Source organism: Oryctolagus cuniculus, chromosome 17, assembly GCF_051225735.1.
Source record: "Oryctolagus cuniculus isolate XC-2025 breed Fujian yellow rabbit chromosome 17, ASM5122573v1, whole genome shotgun sequence".
Lineage (NCBI taxonomy): Eukaryota > Metazoa > Chordata > Mammalia > Lagomorpha > Leporidae > Oryctolagus > Oryctolagus cuniculus.
In genome coordinates this window covers 46,521,288-46,543,775 of record NC_142883.1, presented here as the reverse complement: position 1 = coordinate 46,543,775, position 22,488 = coordinate 46,521,288, and the positions used below count along the sequence as shown (strand labels likewise).

At 44.5% G+C, this 22,488-nt stretch overlaps 1 protein-coding gene across 3 annotated transcripts in view; it reads right to left on the bottom strand.

Moving 5' to 3' along the window:
* The window catches only part of VPS53 (VPS53 subunit of GARP complex), a 171,904-nt gene that overhangs the window by 62,630 nt on the left and 86,786 nt on the right, over nucleotides 1-22,488 (bottom strand). For all 3 annotated transcript variants that reach the window (XM_089317572.1, XM_070061169.2, XM_089317571.1), the window contains one exon: nucleotides 10,748-10,849. In XM_089317572.1, coding sequence (XP_089173698.1) covers nucleotides 10,748-10,849 — 102 coding nt within the window. The remainder of the gene's footprint in view (nucleotides 1-10,747; nucleotides 10,850-22,488) is intronic.

Here is a 22,488-nt window from a genome sequence, read left to right as displayed (position 1 = left end):
GGACTAGAACCCAGCACCCATATGGGATGCCAGTGCCGCAGTCGGAGAATTGACCTAGTGAGCCACGACGCCGGACCCTATGATTTAATGTTTTTTTGTTTTTGTTTTTTTTTGACAGGCAGAGTGGACAGTGAGAGAGAGAGAGACAGAGAGAAAGGTCTTCCTTTGCCGTTGGTTCACCCTCCAATGGCTGTCACGGCCAGTGCTGCGGCCGGCGCACTGCGCTGATCTGATGGCAGGAGCCAGGTACTTATCCTGGTCTCCCATGGGGTGCAGGGCCCAAGCACTTGGGCCATCCTCCACTGCACTCCCTGGCCACAGCAGAGAGCTGGCCTGGAGGAGGGGCAACCGGGACAGAATCCGGTGCCCTGACCGGGACTAGAACCTGGTGTGCCGGCGCCACAAGGTGGAGGATTAGCCTAGTGAGCTGTGGCGCCGGCCCCTATTTGATAGCCTTCATTTGCTCATTGTTACTGTGGCCAAGCACTTTGCTATAGAACAGTATCTCGCTGACTTCCCACAACCATCTTCCATGCAGGTATTATGACTTATATGACACCTCAAGTCCTAGAGGTTCAGAGGCTGCTGTTTTGTTTTGTTTTAAAGAGTTTATTTATTTGAGAGCCAGAGTTATAGAGAGAGGGAGAGACAGAGAGAAAGATCTTCCATCTGTTGGCTCACTCCCCTGAGCTGGGCCCATCTGAAGACAGGAACCAGGAGCTTCCTCCGGGTCCCCCATGTGGGTGCAAGTGCCCAAGTACTTGGGCCATCTTCCACTGCTATCCCAGGCCATAAGCAGAGAGCTGGATCAGAAAAGGAACAACTGGGAGTCAAATCAGCATCCATATGAGATGTTGGTGCTGCAGGTGGAGGCTTAACCTACTATACCACAGTGACGACCCTCAAAATTTTTAATTTTTTAAGATTTAAAAAATTGGTAATATTTTACCATATTTACTTCACTTATATTCTACACATATATACTATTTTTTAAAAAACAGATATTAATATCACAGAATGTGGGTTTCATGACAGTGGTCAAAAGTGATCATAAAGGGGACGGAAGAGTAGCTTGCCACACACATGGTATAATTCAGCGCAGCAATGTTTGTAACCACATATCCAATAATACAACATCCACACAAGTTTTAGACTGTACATTTTAATTTCCACAAATAACAGAAAACATGTGATACTATTTTATCCATTTTACAAGTCAAAAATGCATAGAAATTTATGCCCGGCAGTATGACAAAAATAATACTTTCCTACTATAGTGGGTTATTATTTTGCTACATTTTAACAAAGAACTGTCAAGTCATTTTAACTCAATAACAAATTACAGTGATAAAGACATTCCAGCCTTTACCCTTAATCACAGAACAATTTGAAAAATTCCTCATGTTTTGAAGTCAATTTAACTACATTTACTTAGTTTATCAAATGGGATATGATTTTTTAGAGAAAACTCAACTGCCAAAAAAAATTAGAAAAATACAAACAAAAACAAAACCACTTGTACAGTTACAAACCTTCTTTCTAGTCTGTTTAGCTTTATTCTTTCAGCCAGTGACTGGTTTAGATCTACAACTCTCATATATCATTGTTTTCCTGCAATACTTCCTACATTTTTTGATTTCACCAACAAGTGTTAAGAAAGAGAAAGGTGGGGCCGGTGCTGTGGCTTAGCTGGTTAAGCAGCTGCCTGCAGTGCTGGCATCTCATATGGGCGCTGCTTCTCGTACTGGCTGCTCTACTTCTGATCTAGCTCCCTGCTAATGCGCCTGGGAAAGCAGTGGAAGATGGTACAAGTGCCTGGGCCCTCACCCACATAGGAGACCCAGATGAAGCTACTGGCTCCTGGCTTCCACATGGCTTCCAGCTGGCCCAGCCCTGGCCATTGCAGCCATTTGGGGAATGAACCAATGGATGGAAGACTCTCTCTCTCTCTCTCTCTCTCTCTCTCTCACTCTCTCTCTCTCTCTCTCCCTTCCCTCACTGCCGCTGCTTCTTCCTCTCTGTAACTCTACCTTTCAAATAAATAAATAAAAACCTTTAAAAAAAAAAAAAAGAAAGAGAAGGGTGAGGGACCAAAATAGGGTTGCTAATTCTTTATTTTGTTCCTTTCTCACCACAAAATCTTAAAAGAAAAAACATTTTTTTCCAAAGATTTATTTACTTGAAAGGCAGAGTGACAGAGGGAAAAGGAGAGATCTGTGTGCTGGTTCACTCCCTAAATAGCCGCAGTGGCTAGGACTGGGCCAGGCTGAAGTCAGAGGCCTGGAACTCCATCCAGGTCTCCCACATGGGTGGAAGGGGCTCAAGTACTTGAGTCATCTTCTGCAGCTTTCCTAGGTACATTAGCGGGGAGCTGCATTGGAAGTAGAACAGTTGGGACTTGAACCAGTGCTCAAATGGGATACTGGTATTGCAGGTGTCAGCTTAACCTATTGCATCACAAAGCCAGTCTCAAAAGAAAAAACATTCTATAGTCCCAAAGTTTCATGAAAATAGCAACATAAAGGTAGTCCTTTTTAAGAATGACAATTATACCAGATGGCTAGAAAGACAATATTGTCTCTAGTTTTTGCCTTAGATCAATGAAAACCTAGGCTGGTACTGGTTACCAGATTGAAACTTGGAAATCAACAATAGCTTATATAGCAGGCAAGCATTTAAAAACTATATTTGCTATTTAATTCTTTTCCAAACATCTAAAAGATAAACAATGAGAAGCCTACACTTTACTTTCTATCTTAAAAAAATGTCTATTTTGGGGCTGGAGTTGTGGTACAGTAGGTAAAGCCACCGCCTGCAACGCCAGCATTCCATATGGGTACCGGTTCATGTCTCAGCTGTTCCACTTTCAATCCAGCTCCCTTCTAAGGACCTGGGAAAAGCAGCAGAGGGTGGCTCAAGTGCTTGGGCCTCTGCTACCCATGTGGGAGACTCTGGAGAAACTCCTAGCTCCTGGCTTTCACCTGGCCCAGTGCTGGCCTTTGTGGTCATCTGGGGAGGAAACCAGTGGATAGAAGATCTTTCTATCTCTCTCTCTCTCTCCACCCCCTTCTCTCTATAACTCTGCCTTTTAAAGTAAATAAATCTTTTAAAATGTCTATTTTGTCTACAAAAGGATCCTTAGCTAGACCTCTGACTAGGGTTGATGCCACGGTATAATTTGGGCACAAACTGACACCCATAACACTGGGTGAAATGAACTGCTCACATCATTTTTTGAAAACTAGTTTGCTGAGCTGATTGACACAAAGAAAGCAGCAGGGACATGTATTGTAATGCAGCAGGGTTAAGTCACTGCCTGGGATGCCTGTATCCTGTATCAGAAGGCCTGGCATTGAATCCCACCTTCACTTCTTTTTTTAAGATTTACTTATTTATTTATTTGAAAGAGTTACAGAGAGAGAGAGAGAGAGAGAGAGAGAGAGAGGTCTTCCATCCGTTGTTTCATTCCCCAGTTGGCTGCAATGGCAAGAGCTGAGCTGATCCAAAGCCAGGAGCCAGGAGCCTCCTCCAAGCATTCCTACCTGGGTGCAGGGGCCCAAGGACTTGGGCCATCTTCCACTGCTTCCCCAGGCCACAGCAGAGAGCTGGATTGGAAGTGAAGCATCAGGGACTTGAACCAGCGCCCAATGGGATGCCAGCACTGCAGGCGGCAGCTTTACCTGCGCTGCCAAGGCGCCGGTGCCCCACCTTCACTTCTAATCAAGCTTCTTGCTAATGTGCATGGGAGGCAGCAGATGGTGGCCCAGGTGCTTGTGTCCTACCACCCATGTAGGAGACTCAGATGGAGTTCTGGGCAAATAATGATTACCCTTTTCTGGTCATTTCAAAAATACAACATTGCAATAGTTAGAAACATTATGGTAATGATCACTAAAAATTAAATGTCCATTTTAGGCACACCTCAATCTTGTACTTAGCCTGTTCTTTTCATCATCTAAGACTCCTGTGTCTACATTTTTTGGCAAAATTTCCAGTTATTCCTAAGAATAACTGCAGTTTGCTTTAACCATCTGGAAGCCAATACTGAAAGCAAACCTTATAGTGGACTACAAGAGGGCCACACAAGACTGGTTCCCTGGGGTGTCTGGCACAGTTAAGACACTGTTTGTTGGGGCAGGCACTGTGGCATCGCAGGTTAAGCCACTGTCTGCAGTGACAGCATCCTATATGGGCACCAGTTCAAGTCTCAGCTGCTCTACTTCCAATCCAGCTCTCTGCTATGACCTGGGAAAGCTGTGGAAAATGGGCCAAGTGGTTGGGCCCCTGCACCCACGTGGGCAACCTGGAAAAAGCTCCAAGCTCCAAGCTTTGGATCAGTCCAGCTTCAGTCATCGTGGCCATTTGGGGAGTGAATCAGCAGATGGAAGACTCTCTGTCTCACCTCTCTCTCTCTGCAACTCTGCCTTTCAAATAAACAAATCTTAAAACAAACAAACAAGCAAACAAAAAGACACTGTTTGCAGCACCCAAACCCCATATTAGAGTGCCTGAATTGGAGTCCCAGCGCCTCTGCTTCCAGTCGAGCTTCCCACTCACGTGCACTCTGGGGGACAGCAGATGATGGCTCAAGTACTTTGGGTCCCTGCCATTTAAATGGGAGACCTGGACTGAGCTCCTGACTCCCAGTTTTGGCCTGGCTCAGCCCTGTTGTTGTGGCCATTTCGGGGAGTGAACCAGACCATGAAGATCTGTCTTCTGTGTCTGTGTCTGTCCTTCTGCCTTCAAAAAACACACACACAAAAACCCCACTGGTTCACTGAGTGAGTCTGCTGGAGGCGGAGAGCTCCACTCCAGCGCAGATGCTCTGGGAGGCCGTTTGTACTTCAGCTCTGACGGTTATATGGAAGTGGCCCGCATCCCTTCCACTTTCCCGAGGCAGTATCTCTTTTCTTATTTTACACTTTTCAATAAGGTGACTTGTCAAATGAATAAACAAATGTTACTTAATCCATCTAACTTTGTAAAACTGGATATCCTGATTTTAGATTTGGAAAATATGACCACTATACCCCAAGGTCTTGATTAATTAAAATATAATGATGAGTAATACTTCTTTTATTCAAAAATTTTTTTTTCCTACTGAAGGAAATATTCACACTTCTGTAGTATAACTTCCGGTAATCATAAATGGAAGCTTACATAATATACAATGTTGGCATTTTTAAAATGAACATGGACATTGCGTATTTGGCTCTACCGACTTACCAACAATGTTTTAATTTATCACTTTAAAATGAGTCCATACTTATATTTGGGAGTTCTCAGTAATATTCTTACAATTTTTTCCCCTAGGCTTGACACTACTTAAAAAAGAAAAAAAGAATAACAACAAGAAAGTTGAGGAATGGGAGTTAATTGCCTGGCAAAAAATCCTGGACGGCAGTGATGCGCTCCTCCAAGGGCCACATCCGCGGTACTCCACGTGGCCGGGAGGGCAACCGCGCAGACATCTGAGCAAGAGGGGCTTGGACCCGTTTCCTGGCCGGGTAATGCGCTGCAGTGATGTCAGCTACCACCACTGGGGGACGCTCTGGAGGGGCACATGCAACTCGCCACACTATGCTGGCAACTTAGGAAGTCTAATTACTTTAAAATACAAAGCTTTTTAAAGTAAATGAAAAGTGGTTCAGAAGAGTTGAACCCTGCATGTGAAGAAATTTCAGGAAAACCTTTCTTTATTTTGTTTATAGTTTCCTTTATGCACAGAAGAGACATACAATAAAAATCTGTCTGAATAAGTCTAAAGGGCTCATTCAGTACATTTAAAATGCAGACCCCAAGTGATAAGAGAAAATGGGTAATGGTCTTCCAACAAACGTCTGTTTGTCAGTTTCCATAGGTCCTGTACGTGGTAAAACCCCACAGAACACCCAGAAGGATGCATAACCAGACAGGGCTGGCATCCCAACCCTGCGTTTCCTTGCCTTGTCCCCTTATGGTGCTCTTCTGCGATGAGGACACACTGCTTGGTCTTGTCACTGCAGCACCCAGCTCAGCCTACCATGTGAGCTGAAGCTTGAGGGTATAGGAGTGACTGCCAAAGTTTCTTTCTTTTTCTTTTTTTTTTTTTTTTACTTTTTCCCCACAGGGCTGTCACCTGTGGATATAGTGCTTTATGACTGTGCTCATGCTCAGACAGTAGGTGCTGGAACTTCAGCTCCAGCTGCTGTCTCCCTTTCTACTCTCTAGCTCCAGCTTTAAGAATGTACTAAGTCATTTAGTGGTACCATTCAGCTAGATTTCTGAGTCTGTGAATTCTGTCCAAAAGCTGCAGATGTTTAAGCTATTTCCTCCTGGAGTTTGATGGAATAATAAAAGGTTACTGTTGTCGCAGTAAGGAGGTCTGCAGCTGGTCCCATTTCCTTTTATTACTATCCAATGTAAACAGATTAAATCTAAGTGCTCCAATCACCAAAACGGTACATTTTAAAACCAGAAATTCCTGACTTCTCATTCTTTCTTTTTATGCTTTGAGCACCCCCTACCCCTACCCCCTTTCAGGTATCATTTTTTTTTTTTTTAATCTTTGGGAATATCTTGGCAACTGATTGTTCATAGCCTCTTCTTAACTAAATGCCTATCATCTACCGTAGTGAGCAGGAAGTAACCCTGACCTTGAGGGCCCCATGCCCTTGACTGAATTCATTACTAACATCGTGAGGCATCCCTCCCTGACACCAAACAGGGCTTCTGCTCTTCCTTGTGTCCAGCTCCAGAAGCCAACAGGCTGGTGGGAAGGAGGAGATGCTGGGGCTCCCACCTAACCACACACAGAAGCCCTGGGAGGTCGGGGTAGCACTGAGGAGGCATTAGTCACTGGTGTGTAAGTTTTATTACTAATGAGTAGCAGCTCATGGAATTGAGGATGGATCATCTAGTCCAGGGGTTTTCATTTTTTAAAGAGACATAAAAGGGCCAGTGCTGTTTTGTAGTGGGTAAAGCCGCCTTCTGCAGTGCCAGTATCCCTTATGGGTACCGGTTCAAGTACCCACTGTTCCACTTCCATTCCAGCTCCCTGCTAATGCACCTGGGAAAGCAAAGAAGATGGCCCAAATATCTGGGCCCCTACACCCATGTGGGAGACCCAGAAGAAGCTCCTGACTCCTGGCTTTGGATCCATTCAGCTCCAGGTGTTGTGGCCATTTGGGGAGTGAAACAGTAGATGGAAGATTCTAACTCTGCCTTTCAAATAAAATAAATAAATCTTTTTTTAATAAAGAGAAACATAAGACTCCTGTTTCAAAAAAAAAAATTCTATCTGAAAGTCTTCAGTACAAATCGACTCAAAATGGGATGCCCTGATTGCAGGGACATAGGTCCCTGGTCTCCTCCCAATTCCACATAGCAACATCTGATAGGAGATAAAAGAATATACTTTGCAAAAAATTAGCCCTCTTGGGGCCCATGCTGTGACATAGTGGGTGAGGCCACCGCCTGCAGTACCAGCATCCCATATGGGCACTGGTTCAAGTCCTGGAGGCTCTACTTCCAATCCAGCTCTCTGCTATGGTCTGGAAAGGCAGTGGAGGATGGCCCAGGTCCTTGGGCCCCTGAAACCGCATGGGAAGACCCAGAGGAAGCTCCTGGCTCCTGGCTTCAGATTGGTGCAGCTCTGGCCATTGTGGCCGGATGGGGAGTGAACCAGCAGATGGGGGACCTCTCTCTCTCTCTCTCTCTTTCTGTGGCTCTGACTTTCAAATAAATAAAATAAATCTTGAAAAAAAAAAAAAAAAAAAACAATTAGCCCCGTAAAGATAAAAAAAAAAAAAAAAATAGGGAGGCCAAGAGAGAATGGGAAAAAAAAAAACAAACCCTACCTAAGGTCACATGGTCAGTTAATGGCAGGCCAGAGCCCAGCATTTTCCTCACTGTATGATCTGCTTTGCCCCACATATTCATCATATGTTAGTGTTTTGTCTCTAAAACAAGCAGGTTGGGGCTGGCACTGTGCCATAGCAAGTAAAGCCACCACCTATGATGCCAGCAACCCATATGGGTGCTGGTTCAAGTCCCCGCTGCTGGGGCCAGAGCTGTGGCGCAGTAGGTTAAGCCTCCTCCTGCAGTGCCAGCATCCCATATGGGCGTTGTTTTGAGTCCCGGCTGCTACTCTTCTGATACAACTCTCTGCTGGCCTGGGAAAGCAGTAGAAGATGGCCCAAGTGCATGGACCCCTGCACCCGTGTGGGAGACCCAGAAGAAGATTCTGACTTCTGGCTTCGGCCTGGCCCAGCCCCAGCTATTGTGTTCATCTGGGGAATGAACCAGGGATGGAAGATTTCTCTGTGTTTCCTTTTCTCTAACTCTGGCTTTAAAATAAATTTAAAAATCTTTTTAAAAAGTACATCTATATAGTGTATTAAAAAATCATTACCTGACAAATTTCATCTGGCAAAATTGACTTTATAGGTAAAGGAGACTCTCTGTATCATCCAGTTTAGTAACATCCAGAAATGACTAGGCTAAAGAGCAACTCTTCATGGCAGCAATACCATCTGTGTTCAAGGGCACAATGCTGGACGTGATGTTGGCAGCTCCCAGCACTGGGAAGACTGTGGGCCCTGCCCACAGCACATGTGCAACAGGTGCAGGCAGCCCAGTGTGGGTAGAAGACACAGCACGGGAATGAGCTCTAAACCCAGGTCCCTCCCACCCGAGTCCTTGCTCACAAAATGTGAGAACTGAATTTCTGCAGTGAGAAGAAATCTTTCGTTTTCTCTTGTGACAGCAATAATTGGATAATTTTAAATCAACGACATCTAATCTGACACATTTTTAGGACACAGCCTCAGGCTATCCCTTTAGGTTTGTTCATGTACTTTTTTTTTTTTTTTTTTACAGGCAGAGTGGACAGTGAGAGAGAGAGACAGAGAGAAAGGTCTTCCTTTGCCGTTGGTTCACCCTCCAATGGCCGCCGCGGCCGGCGCGCTGCGGCCGGCACACCGCGCTGATCCGATGGCAGGAGCCAGGAGCCAGGTGCTTTTCCTGGTCTCCCATGGGGTGCAGGGCCCAAGCACCTGGGCCATCCTCCACTGCACTCCCTGGCCACAGCAGAGGGCTGGCCTGGAAGAGGGGCAACCGGGACAGAATCCGGCGCCCCGACCGGGACTAGAACCCGGTGTGCCGGCGCCGCTAGGCGGAGGATTAGCCTAGTGAGCCGCGGCGCCGGCCTGTTCATGTACTTTTATACTGGTGGCTCACTTCTCGTTCCCCCACTCTTGAGACACAAAGGTACTAAAAAAAAAAAAAAAAAAAAAAAAAGAGCACTGGGAAAGGATTCCTACTTTTTGACTTTTGGACCTGGGTTCCAGTCTCAGTACTTCCACATTCTTTTCTTTTCTCTTTTTAAAGATTGGTTTATTTATTCATTTGGAAGGCAGAGTTACAATAAGAGGCAGAGGCAGACACAGATAAAAGCTTTCCATCCCAAATAGCTGCTATGGCCAGAGCTGGGCTGATCCAAAGCCAGGAGCCAGGAACTTCCTCTGGGTCTCCCACATGGGCACAGGGGCTCAAGGACTTGGGCCATCTTTTACTGCTTTCCCAGGCCATAGCAGAGAGCTGGATTAGAAGAGGAGTAGTTAGGACTTGAACCAGTGCCCTTATGGGATGACGGCACTACAGGTGGCAGCTTTACCCACTACACCACAGTGCTGGTCCCAGCACTTCCACTTTCCAGCCAGGAAACCCTGGGAAAGTCACTTAGTGTCTATGAGCTACAGTTTCATCACCTGTAAAGAGGTAGGCATCGTGAAGACGAAATGAAATCTAGCAAGTGAAAGACTTTCATATTACAAAGCATGATGAAAATGTGAGGGGAACATCTTATAAGCATTTACTCGATGGACCAGACACATTTTAGTGTAGCACTTCAGAACTGCTCCTGGAAAGTCTATTCCTATAGCTCCTTCCAGGACTGTACACCTACCCTCACCATGCCAGAAGCACAGGGCTAGCTGCAAAGTGCATGGCTATGCTTCCCCAGCCAGTCTCCCTCCTGGTGGAGTCTGTAGAAAACAATACTAGAAAATAATTCTCCCATAGCCAAGTGTAGAAAATTAAAGAGAAGGCCCACTAATCCAGAGAGGAAAAGTTCTGATTTATTGCTCTAACCTCTCTTGTCATAAAACGGCAGTGAAACAAAACCTCCATTCTGTAGGATGAAGGGAGAGGAAATTTAGAGTCGGACAGAAAAATCCAAAGGAAATTAAAGAGCTGGTGTGCTCTGGAAAGTAACTCTCCAAATATGCCATCGGCCACCTCGGTATTCCCAGGCCTCCCCAGCAGCTTCCAGACCTAAAGCGATCGGCTTACACTGCGTGGAGGTCTCTCCTGGCCGACAGTGCTGCTTACTTCCCTGGGATCTTTCAGCCTCTCACATCATCACGGTACCAGGTGACAGTACAATCAAAAGCTACACTGACAAGTTCAGGAGATGAGGAATAAGGCAGAGCCGAATTATGCTGGCCCCACAGCATGGGCATGTAATCAAGCTCATGTGCGTTGCCAACTCCTGGCCGTGAGGCTCTTCAGGCGCAGAGGGGTGGGACAGGAAGTGCTGCTCTTTCACTTGGTTTTCTACATGCACTTTCAGATCAAGGCCTTCTATACAGATCACCAAAGCTATAATTTGAATGAGGTCAACAGCAAAAGAACCGTATCTGGAGCGAGCCTGTTCATTTTCAGAAACATTAGGCAGGCTACCTGTGGTAATGTGAACCAGACTTACTTGATCTAAATCTCCTTTCTCCACTGGCAGCTCTTCCATCTCTGGTGCTGTGTCATCTTCCAGGAAGGGATTGGTAGATGAAGGTGGAGACTCGAGTTTTTTCTATTCAGAGGATATAAGAAAAAGATAAGGTATTTTCTGAGCATACATAATAGCCTTCCCCATTGATCTGCTTTTGTCAAGATTCCCCAACAGCTATGTAATGAGAACTCATCTAATAAGCAGGAACAGGCAGCATGGACCATATTCTCACCTCCAGGCTTTGCTTTTCCAACCGCTGGAAACTTTATTATTCATCCCAATACTTCAATCCTAATCTAGCTAAAACTCCCACTCATCCTTCAATCCTCAAATTAGAAGTCCTCTCTTCTGGGAAGCCTCTCCTATTTGTCAAGTTTGGGTCAGATGTCCCTGCCATGTGCTCCCAACCTACCCTGTATGTTCCCCACCCAGGTATTTATTAAGATATTGCAACTGCTCATTTTTCTTCTCCTCAGGAGATTTCAAGATGACAGAATCATGTGTGTCACATTCCCCACCCCCTTTCTGGTGCCTGACAGACAACAGATGCTCAAGAAACATGACTGAATGCAAATGCCAGATGAGTTTGAACTCAAGAACAAGCTATAATCCCTTGTTTTAGATTACAGTCAAGAGTCTCTACCCAAATAAGTCCTATTACAACAATCACAATGATCCCAAATATGACTACTATTTCCAAAACCTATCACCGAGTGGGATCACAGGTCAGTGGGGAAGCTGAGGGCAGAAGATGGGGTTTCAGCTCTGACTGTGCTGTGCTGGCCAAATCATCTAGCTTCCTTGAGCCACAGTAGCTTCATCTGCTGAATGAGGACCTAGCCACAGGACTGTCTGAAGGATCAAATGCAATAAACTATGTGAAACCCTAGAAGCAGCACATGACACATGTGAGGGTCACTGATGATGCTAATTCCACTGCAACAGAACGGAGAGAGCACTTGGGACATTTTCACATTGACCTAGGGATGTTGTTTACACCCGTGAGTTGAGAGTTGTAGCAGAAAGGAAGCCAAGTGGACAAGTAGGAGAACTAGGACTGGGCGGTGCTGGGGATGAAGGGATGGGACATGGAATGGCTCTGTGAAGACAAGAAGCCAAGTGGAAATGGAGTTTGCAAATTTACTCTGACATTTTAGCATACGCCAGAGCAGCAAGTTGAGCTAATCCCTACGCCTAGAGGGACAGCACATGGGCTGTGGTGTGAATGACTTCGCCAAGTGCCAAGACGTCTTCTGAAGATATTAGAAACAAAACCAAGAGCAAAAATAAAAACCGAAGACAATTCTGTTTACAATCATTTAAACTATTTAACTCCTGGCCAGAAAGCTTGGATGTTGTTACGCAGATAGATGTAGCTTCAGTGGATGAGGAAAGCCTTGCACTGATTGCATTAGCTGAGGTAGTCATTAGTAACACAATGACTTTTTTTTTTTTGGACAGGCAGAGTGGATAGTGAGAGAGAGAGACAGAGAGAAAGGTCTTCCTTTGCCGTTGGTTCACCCTCCAATGGCCGCCACGGCTGGCGCGCTGCGACCGGCACACTGCGCTGATCCGAAGCCAGGAGCCAGGTGCTTCTCCTGGTCTCCCATGGGGTGCAGGGCCCAAGCACCTGGGCCATCCTCCACTGCACTCCCGGGCCACAGCAGAGAGCTGGCCTGGAAGAGGGGCAACCGGGACAGAATCCGGTGCCCCGACCGGGACTAGAACCCGGTGTGCCGGCCTACACAATGATTTTTGTGGTATCCTGGTGAGAGATGATAGGGTCTGACAATCAAGCATTTCAAATATGCATACTACCAATTTTGGCTTCTTTGCCTGATATGGGAAAAAATTCCTATTAAACTTAAGGTTATTTTTAGAAAGCTTTAGTTGTCTTTTTCCAGAGTTGCTGGTATTTTAGGGAAAGAGGAATATTGAGAAGGGAAATCTACCAAGCCTAAGCTTTAACAAAAACAACAAAAATTTACATTAGGAGAAGGTGTTTGGCACAGTGATCGAAACATCACTTGGGGGCTGGCGCTGTGGTGCGGTAGGCTAAGCCTCCGCCTGCAGCGCCAGCATTCCACACAAGTGTCAGTTCATGTCCCGGCTGCTCCTCTCCTCTTCTAATCCAGCTCCCTGCTGATGGCCTGGGAAAACAGCGGAAGATGGCCCAAGTGCTTGGGCCCCTGCACCTATGTGGGAGACCCAGAAGAAGCTCCTGGCTCCTGGCTTCAGATCAGCCCAGCTCCAGCCTTTGTGGATATTTGGGGAGTGAACCAGCAAATGGAAGATCTTTCTCTCTCTCTTTCTGTCAATAGCTCTGTCTCTCAAATAAATAAATAAAATCTGAAAGAAAGAAAAAAAGACAACACTTGAGAGGCCTGCATCCCATATCAGAGTGCCTGGCTCAAGTCTTGGCTCCTTTGCTTCCAATCCAGTTTCCTGCTAATGTGTACTCTGGAAGGTAGCAGAGGATGGCTCAAGTACTTGGGTCCTACCACCCACACAGGAGACCTAGATTGAGTTCCAGGCTCCTGGTTTCAGCCTGGCCCAGTCAAGTTGTTATAGGCATTTTGTTGTGAGCATTTGGGGGAGTGAATTAGTGGATGGGTCTCTTTCTCTCTGTCTTTGAAATAAAATGAATATATAAATTTAAAAATTCTTATAAAACTAAATTAGTGAACAGCATTGGACTCTACTGGCTTACTCGTGGGTTTTGGGCTCATACCACTGAGCTATGTCACTGATTCGGAATCTTCCAGTGCTCTATAGATGTGGAGAGCCCATGAGGGTAGCAGGAACCTAATCACTTAACCAACACTACCTGGCAGGAAGACAGAGTTAGAGCCAGAGCTGGGGATTGAACCCAGGTACTCTAATGTGGAACACAGGTATCTCAACAACTAGGCTAAACACCTACACCAGTAGGATTATTTTCTTCTTACTGGAATTGGGCAGTCACTGGGGATTTTAAACAAGGAAGTGAAATGATCTCATTTGGATTTTAAAAATATCATTACACTGTCATGGGAAGAATGGACCATAATGGAAGAGAAGGCAAGAGCTGATGGGGTACTGGATTAAGCTGGAGATGTGGAGACAGAGAAAAGTGGCCAGGCTTGGGACATAACTAGATGACAGAGCCAAGATGATGGCTGAGGAGACATCAGGGTGAAGGAAAGAAAGGAATGAAGGATCATCCACTCTGTAGCCCTAGCAACAGGGTGGCTGGTACCGCCATTAACTGAGATGGGCATAGGCAGCAGTGAAGGCACAAGCCCTGCAACCTGGGTCCACGGCCAGGCTCCACCACGTGGATGTGTTAACTTCTCTAGGCCTCAGTTTTTTCTTTTTTAAGATTAATTCATTTATTTGAAAGTCAGAGTTACCCAGAGAAAGGAGAGGCAGAGAGAGAGAGAGAGAGAGAGAGAGGTCTTCCATCCAATGGTTCACTCCCCAATTGGCCCGCAACAGCTGGAGCTGCGCCGATCCGAAGCCAGGAGCCAGGAGCCAGGAGCTTCTTCCAGGTCTCCCACATGGGTGCAGGGGCCCACAGCAGAGAGCTGGATTGGAAGTGGGGCAGCCGGGTCTTGAACTGGCACCCATATCGGATACCGGTGCTTCAGGCCAGGGTGTTAGCCCGCTGTGCCACAGTGCCGGCCCCACAGGCCTCAGTTTTCTTATTTGTATCAGGAAGGGATATTGACAGCCCTCTCAGAGAGCTTCATGAGGATCTATGAGGTAATGTGTACCATACATGAGACATAATGCACATAAAGCACCTTAACACACATTTTGGCACAGAGTGGAAAAGTTCAGTAAGTAGCTTTCCTTAGTATATAATAGGGGTGAGCAACTAACTAATTGTTGTGATTCTCTTAAGGAAGCAACTTGCAGAAGGGAAGTAGGTCAGAGTGCAGAACTAAGTCTTTAAACACATTTCTTTTAGGGGTTGAGCCTGTGGCAAGAAAAGCCTCTGCCTATGGTGCCAGCATCCCATGTGGGAGCTGGATGAGTCTTGGTTGCTCCAGTTCCAATCCAGCTCCCTGCTAATGTGCCTGGGAAATCAGTGGAAGATGGCACAAGTACTTGGGCCCCAACATCAACGTGGGAGACCCAGAAGTTCCTGGCTCCTGGATCCAGAATGGCCCAGCTCCAGCTGTCGCAGCCATTTGGGGAGTGAGCCAGCAGATGGAAGATTTCACTCTGTCTCTCCCTTTATCTCTCTTTGCAACTCAGCTTTTCAAATAAACAAATAAATCTTTAAAAAAAATTTTTTTTTCTTTTAAGCACGACAAGTGAGATCCTGACTCTGCTATCTCATCTCGTTGGGATCTCTCCAAGAAATGAAAGCAAGGGACCCATCAACTTACAAGTGCAAATGCACAGTGAGTCACTCCCTCATCTATAGTGATGTCCTCACAATACTGCATAGATCACCACCCTGTTGACAAATGCTTTATTATGAAACCCTGAGGTGCACATACAGATTTCTGCTACAGAGAGAGCTACACAACTGCCCAGATGGATTTGCTTGTGATGAAAGAAAAAGCCGTTGCAACAAGCAATCTCTGTGCAGCTCAGACCTCTGTGCAGGAGCCCTGTTGTCAGAGCTGGCCAGACCACACTTCTCAATCCTGCTCTGCAGCTGTCGTGGACCAGAGAGAATTACTAGTTTGGAGTTAGATTTTAAATAACTCAAATGACATATTCCATGAACTCCATGGTTGCTAAATGAAGCTAAAAATTTGCCAAGAAGTAGACGACTTTCCAATTAAAAAAAATTCATTCTTTTTGCTTCAAGTGATTTCATGTCCATACAGCAAGGTAAAATTCTTCATATATTTAATTAATTTCTACTGACTAAATGACATGGGATTCCCAGCAACTCCAAAGCAATAAGGGCCACAGGACAGCCAAGCTGTCTAATTTACTGTTGGGAAGAGCAAGTCTGGCTTTAGTTATGAGCATATCCATGCCCGAGTCTGCCTACACAAATCCCTTTTTGGGGCCCTAACTGGACACGTCAAATTATCAAAGAAGGAACTCTGAAATTTAAGACTAATTTTTTTCCTTTCCCTTGAGGAGAAAGGTTTCAGTTATGAGATGAAAGTACCACAATTTCTGCATTTCTCATTCCATAAATGCTTCACTCCAGCCCAATTCCTGGTGTGTCTATAAAGAGATGGCCTGAGGGCTTTTGCTGATAGTCAAGATTGTGAGCCCAGTACTATGCACACCTGGTGTTTACTATGTGGGACCACTCCCGATACCACATGTGCTCATCTTATATTGTGACAGTTATTACAGCTTTCTTTCTCCTCCTAGACCATAAACACCTGCCTGATTCCATTTTCTCATCTTTCCCCAAGGTCCTCCATAAAGAGGAAGCATCAGAATCATTCATGAATAAATGTTGATCAGATGCAAAGTTCTCAAAATCCTCTTCAGAAACATGGGAAATGTTCTATTTTTTGTAAATGAAACAAAAAGCCTATATATGTGTGTACGTGCACGTTTGTAAGATAGCATCTCAAACATATACCCCATATTATTAAACAGTGGATACCTCTGAGAAGAGGGATTTAGAGCAGCCAAGAAAGATCTGTCTTTTTAAAAATTTATTTGAAAGACAGAAGGAGAATGAGAGAGACAGAGACAGCTCTCATCTGTAGCTCACTCCCCAAATGTAAGCCAAGAGCCAGGAACTCACTCCTGGTCTCCCATGTGAGTAGCAGGAACGCAATCAAATCACTTTAGCTATCCCTGCTGCCCACGAGGGTCTGCACTGACACAAAGCTGGAGTCAGAAGTGGAGCTGGGTATGAAACCCAGGCACTCAGATATAGGACACAGGCATCTTAACCAGCGTTTTCACAGTTACATGAAATGCTCATCTTAGCTAGATTTTTTTCTTTTAAAACATTTTATTTTGCTTGAGCTTTTAGCAAACATGTGGCATGTGTTACTGGGTTGGTTTTTTTTTTTTTTTTTTTTTTTTTTTTTTTAGCTGAAAGAATACATTCAGGGTTTGGTGTTGTGGTGCAGCAAGCCCAGCCACCACTTGCAAGGCCAGCATTCCACACAGGAGCACTGCTTTGAGCCCCGGCTGCTCAGCTTACAACTTGGCTCACTGCTGAATCACCGAGGAAGGCAATGGAACATAACCCAAGTGCTTGGGCCCCTGCCACACATTTGGGAGACCTGGGTGGAGTTCCCAGTTCCTTGCTTTGGCCTGGCCCAGCCTCAACAGCTGTGGCCATTTGGGGAGTGAATCAGCAGATGGAAGATCTCTTTCTCTCTGTCACTCTGCCTTTGAAATAAATAAACTTTTTATTTATTTTTTATTTTTTTAAAGACTTATTTATTTATTTGAAAGTCAGAGTTACACAGAGAAAGGAGAGGCAGAGAGGTCTTCCATTCGTTGGTTCACTCCCCAAATGGCAGCAACAGACAGAGCTGCGCCGATCCGAAGCCAGGAGCCAGGAATTTCTTCCCAGTCTCCCACGCGGGTGTAGAGGCCCAAGGACTTGGGCCATCTTCTACTGCTTTCCCAGGCCATAGCAGAGAGCTGGATTGGAAGAAGAGCAGCCAGGACTAGAACTGGCATCCATACAAGATGCCAGCGCTTCAGGCAAGGGCATTAACCCATTGCACCACAACGCCCGCCCCCTAAACTTTTTATTTTTTAAAAAAAGGATATTTATCTGATGAAGAAGATATATAACTAAACTCATGTAGCATTTTTCTAAAATTCTTAATATTTTTAAATTGCACTATAATTCATGTAGCATAAAATTCATCATTATAATCCAGTGGCTGTAGGTATATTCACAAGATTGTGCAACTCTCACAACTTCCTAATTCCAGTGTTTCTTTACCTTGAAAGGAAACCTCACACCTATGAGCTGTCTCTATGGGTCAGCCTAGTCCAGACATTTCATGTCAGTAGAATCATGTAGGATGTGAACTTCTGTGCCTGGACTCTTGCATTTGGCATACATTTCCCACATTCAGCCACTTTGTAGTACGTGTCAGTACTTCATTTATTTTTATGGCTGAACAATATTCCATTATATAGATATTCCACAATTTGTTTATCTTTTAGTCCATTAATGGATATCTGAGTTACTTACACCTTTTAGCTCTTGTAAATAGTGCTACTATAAACATTTGTGCATGAAGCTTTTATATGAACATATGTTTTAAATTTTCTTGAGTACATACCTAAGAGTAGAAACTTGAAATAAAAAAAAAAAATCAGGGGTAGCATTTGGCCTAGCAGTTAACATACCACTTAGGACACCCATATCCCATATCAGAGTGTCTGGGCTTGAGTCCTGGGTCTGCTCCTGACATTAGCTTCCTTCGGCAGCAGGTGATGGCTCAAGTACTACCACCCCCGTGGGGGACCTGGATTGTGTTTCTGGCCCCCAGCTTTGGCCTGGCCCAATCCTTGTGATTGTAATTGGGAAGTTAAGCATCAGATGGATATCCTCTGTCTTGTCTCCGACTCTCAAATTAAAAAAAAAAAAAAAAAGAGAGAGAAACTTTTTTTTTTTAAGTTTCAAATGGCTTTGCCTTTTTCATTTGGCAGAGTTAACCCTTTCTATTAGACATCCTTGCATTAACATTGTGATTCTAATAAAACATCACTAATATCAACAGTCACTGAGAGGAGAAACCAAGTTGTTACACTCAAAAGAACAGAAAGAATAAGAATCCAGATAGCAGTTTCAAACAAAGGCAATTTAAACTTGAAAATGCTCATCTCTTTTAACCCTATAATTCAATGAGTACCACAAGGATCTCAAATGTGAACAAAAATTTGTTCAGAAAAACGTTGACGTGAACTTATTTATAAAAGTTAAAAAAAATAAGGGTCTAACAGAAAAAGACTGACTAGGGAAATTTTGGAACATCTGAGATACAATAAGAACAGTGGATAAAATCATCATATACAAAAATGAACTCAAAGTGGATCAAAGACTTAAGTGAAAGATCAAAAACTATAAAACTCTTAAGAGGAAACAAAGGTAAAAATCTTGTGACCTTGAGTTTGACAAGTTTCTTGAATATGACACTAAAACACAAGCTACAGCAACAACAAAATAGTGTAAATTGGACTTCATCAAAAAACCCTGCATGGCCAGTGCTGTGGAGCAGCAGGGTAAGCCACCATCTGTGACACCAGAATGCCAAAGGAACACAAGTTTGAGTCCCGGCTGATCCATTTCCGATCTAGATCCCTACTAATGCATGTGAGAAACCAGCAGAGGATGGCCCAAAAGCTTGGGCCCCTCCCCTGGTTCTTGGAGAACCAGATAGAGTTCCAGGCTCCTGGCTTTACAATGGCCCAGCCTGGCCATTATGGTCATCTGGAGAGCAAACCAGCAGATGGAAGATTCTCTCTCTCTCTCTGCCTTTCCCCTCCACTTGGCCTACACCTGTAACTCTAACTTTCAAATACATAAATCCTTAAAAAAAAAAAAAAAAAAAAAAAAAAAAAAAAAAACCCAAAAACTTACATGTCAAAGGACACTATCAAGTGAGTGAAAAAAAAACTCAAAGAATGGGAGAAAATGTTTGTGAATCATATATCTGATATAAGACAGACTATATAAAGAATATATAGAACACATCCAGAACACTTATAGACACAGAAGTCCTACAACTCAAAATTAAATGGACAACCCCATTAAAAATGGGCATAGGACTTGACTAGACATTTCTCTAAAGAAGATACATTAATGGTCCATAGCACATGAAAAGACAGTCAATGTCATTAGTCATTAGGAAGAAGCAAATCAAAGCTGCACTGAGGGGCAGGTATTAGGTGAAGCAGTTAAGATGCACTTAGGACACCCACATCCCATGCTGGAGTGCCTGAATTTGAGTCTTGGCTCTGTTCCTGATTCTAGCTTCATGCTAATGTGCACCTTGGCAGGTAGCAGGTGATGGCTCAACTACTTGGTCCCTGCCACCTATGTGGGAGACTGGATTAAGTTCCCAGGATTTAATCCAGCCTGGCCCAACCTTCACTGTTGTAACCATTTGAGGAGTAAAATCAGTAGACAACAGATCTTTGTGTGTCTATCCATCTGTCTCTCCACCTTTTAAATATGTGAGTGATGGGAGCTGGTGCTGTGGCATAGCAGGTAAGGCCTCAACCTGCAGTCCGGCATCCCATATGGATGCCAGTTTGAGTCCTGGCTGTTCCACTTCTTATCCAGCTCTCTGCTGTGGCCTGGGTGGGCAGTGGAAGATGGCCCAAGTCCTTGGGCCCCTGCACTCGCATGGGAGACTGGAAGAAGCTCCTGGCTCCTGGCTTCAGATCACTGTAGCTCTGGATGTTGCAGCTAGCTAGAGAGTGAACCAGTGGACGGAGGACCTTTCTCTCTCTCTCTCTTTCTGACTCCCCTTCTCTCTGTGTGTGTGTAACTCTTTCAAATAAATAAATAAATATAAAAATAAAAAAATGAGTGAATGAATGTAACTACATAATATATATATAAAAAGAATACATCAAAATTCTCATCTTAAAATGATGGGAAAATAGATGTCTTTCAGCTCCTCTATTCTTGCCTATAACTTCCAAATTTCTGTCTTGACCATGTATTACTCTTTTCTCAGACACAGAAACACAAAAGCTAGTTTCCCCTTAAAATGTATTCAAATGGAAGAATATATTCCTTTAGCATTAATAAAATATTTACAAAATATTTCCAAACACTAAAGGAAGCCCATCAGGTAAGAGAAGGCTATTTCCTTGGTCAAGACAAAAGAGACAAAAGTCCTAGTGCTACGACGTGCTGGGAAACCCTGCCTCTTCGAACTCTTACTAGTGTGAAGCCGCTGGAAGCCTGGGAGAGTAAAACGTTCTGTGCAGGCTTGCAGAAGTAGAGTCTTTTGCAAATGTGCTGATGTTCAAATTGCATAGCTGATAACTGCACTGATAGTTTCTGTTTATAACAGCAAATTTTCTTTTAAAGATTTATTTATTTATTTGAGTTACAAAAAGAGAAGCAGAAAGAAAGGTCTTCCATCTGCTGGTTCACTCTCCAATTGGCTGCAATGGCCCGTGCTGCGCCAATCCGAAGGCAGAGCCAGCAGCTTCTTCCAGGTCTCCCGCGTGGGTGCAGGGGCCCAAGGACTTGGGCCATCTTCCACTGCTTTCCCAGGACATAGCAGAGAGCTGGATTGGAAGTGGAGCAGCCAGATCTTGAACAGGTGCCCCTGTGGGATGCTGGCACCGCAGACAACAGCCTTAGCCGCTTTGCCACAGTGCCGGCCCCAATAATAACAATTTTAAAACTGAGAAAGCATAGGAGTATTTCAAAAAGCTTATAGAAAACAGAATTAAAAGATAAGTTTATTTTGGTGCAGAAAGCTGAAATCCATGCATAATTTCTTTATAATACATACTGTCCACATGCTTTTTGGAGTACTCCTGTATACATATATATTAAAATGACCCCTATCAACCAAAGGGCAATTCTACTTAGAGAGGCAACGGCCAGGAGGAAAGGAAATCCAGCTGCATGAAATAGGGGAAAAATTATTTTCTCTAAAAAAAAAAAAAAAAAAAGCCTAAAACCTCTTAAATTCAATGAGGCAGTCATAAAAACCTAACCTAATCTATTCTGCTTTCAGCAGAAGGCTGAACATAATATGTTCACCTTCAAGCTAATCATCAAGTCACTAATAATGCATATGGATATAGTTAAATCACATCCAGCGTTTGCTTTTAATTTGAAGGCATGTAAATTTACAGGTGATCCTGAATCCCTCCTAAAGGGTCAGAAGTGAAGGCAACTGGAAAAAGCATTGGCAGCTCTCTTTCTCAAGTAACAGTTCTAGAACAGGACACTATAAAACTTGATAGAGCTAGTAGAGTAAACACAAGAGAAACCCTGTCCTTAAGGCTTTTTAACTCTAAAGTTCTAGCAGATGTCAAAGTCACATCTCTCAAGAAAGAACTAAAGGAACTGGCACTGTGGTGTGGTGGCTGAGGCTGCAGCCTGCAGTGCTGGCATTCCACGTGGGTGCTAGTTTGAGACCCAGCTGCTCCACTTCTGATCCAGCTCTCTACTATGGCCTGGGAGGGCAAGGGCAGTAGAGGACGGCTCAAGTGCTTGGGCCCCTGCGCCCACATGGGAGACTGGGAAGAGGCTCCTGGCTCTGGATCTGCCCAGCTGTAGTCGTTGCAGCTATTTGGGGGGTGAACCGGCAGATGGAAGACCTCTCTCTCTGCCTCTGCCTCTCTATAACTCTCCTTTCAAATGGATAAGTGGATCTTTAAAGAGAGAGAGAGAGAGAGAGAGAGAGAGAAAGATGATGCATCACACTGGTCAGTTAGGAGGAGCCAGTCACCCTCTCAGGCTCACCATCAATGTTTCACCCCCAAGTCCCCAAGGATTTAAAAGGTTCTGAGTGATACAGTGAAGTGAATGCCTACAGCCCAGGGACAGGGCAGCGAGAAGGGTATCTCTGGCCAATTCTGCTCCTTGGCTGACTTCTTACCTGCTTCATGATAACTGTCCAAGGAATTCACTAACTTCAAGGAAATTTGCATATATAAAATGGTAATAAAATATATCGTTACCATTTCATAGTTTATTCTGATACTCTGAAGCAAAATGGTGGCCAAAAAGATTTCCAAAAAAGTATATCTTGGAAGCAGGACAGCATGGGGAGTAGGCAAGAGGTCAGGAAGCA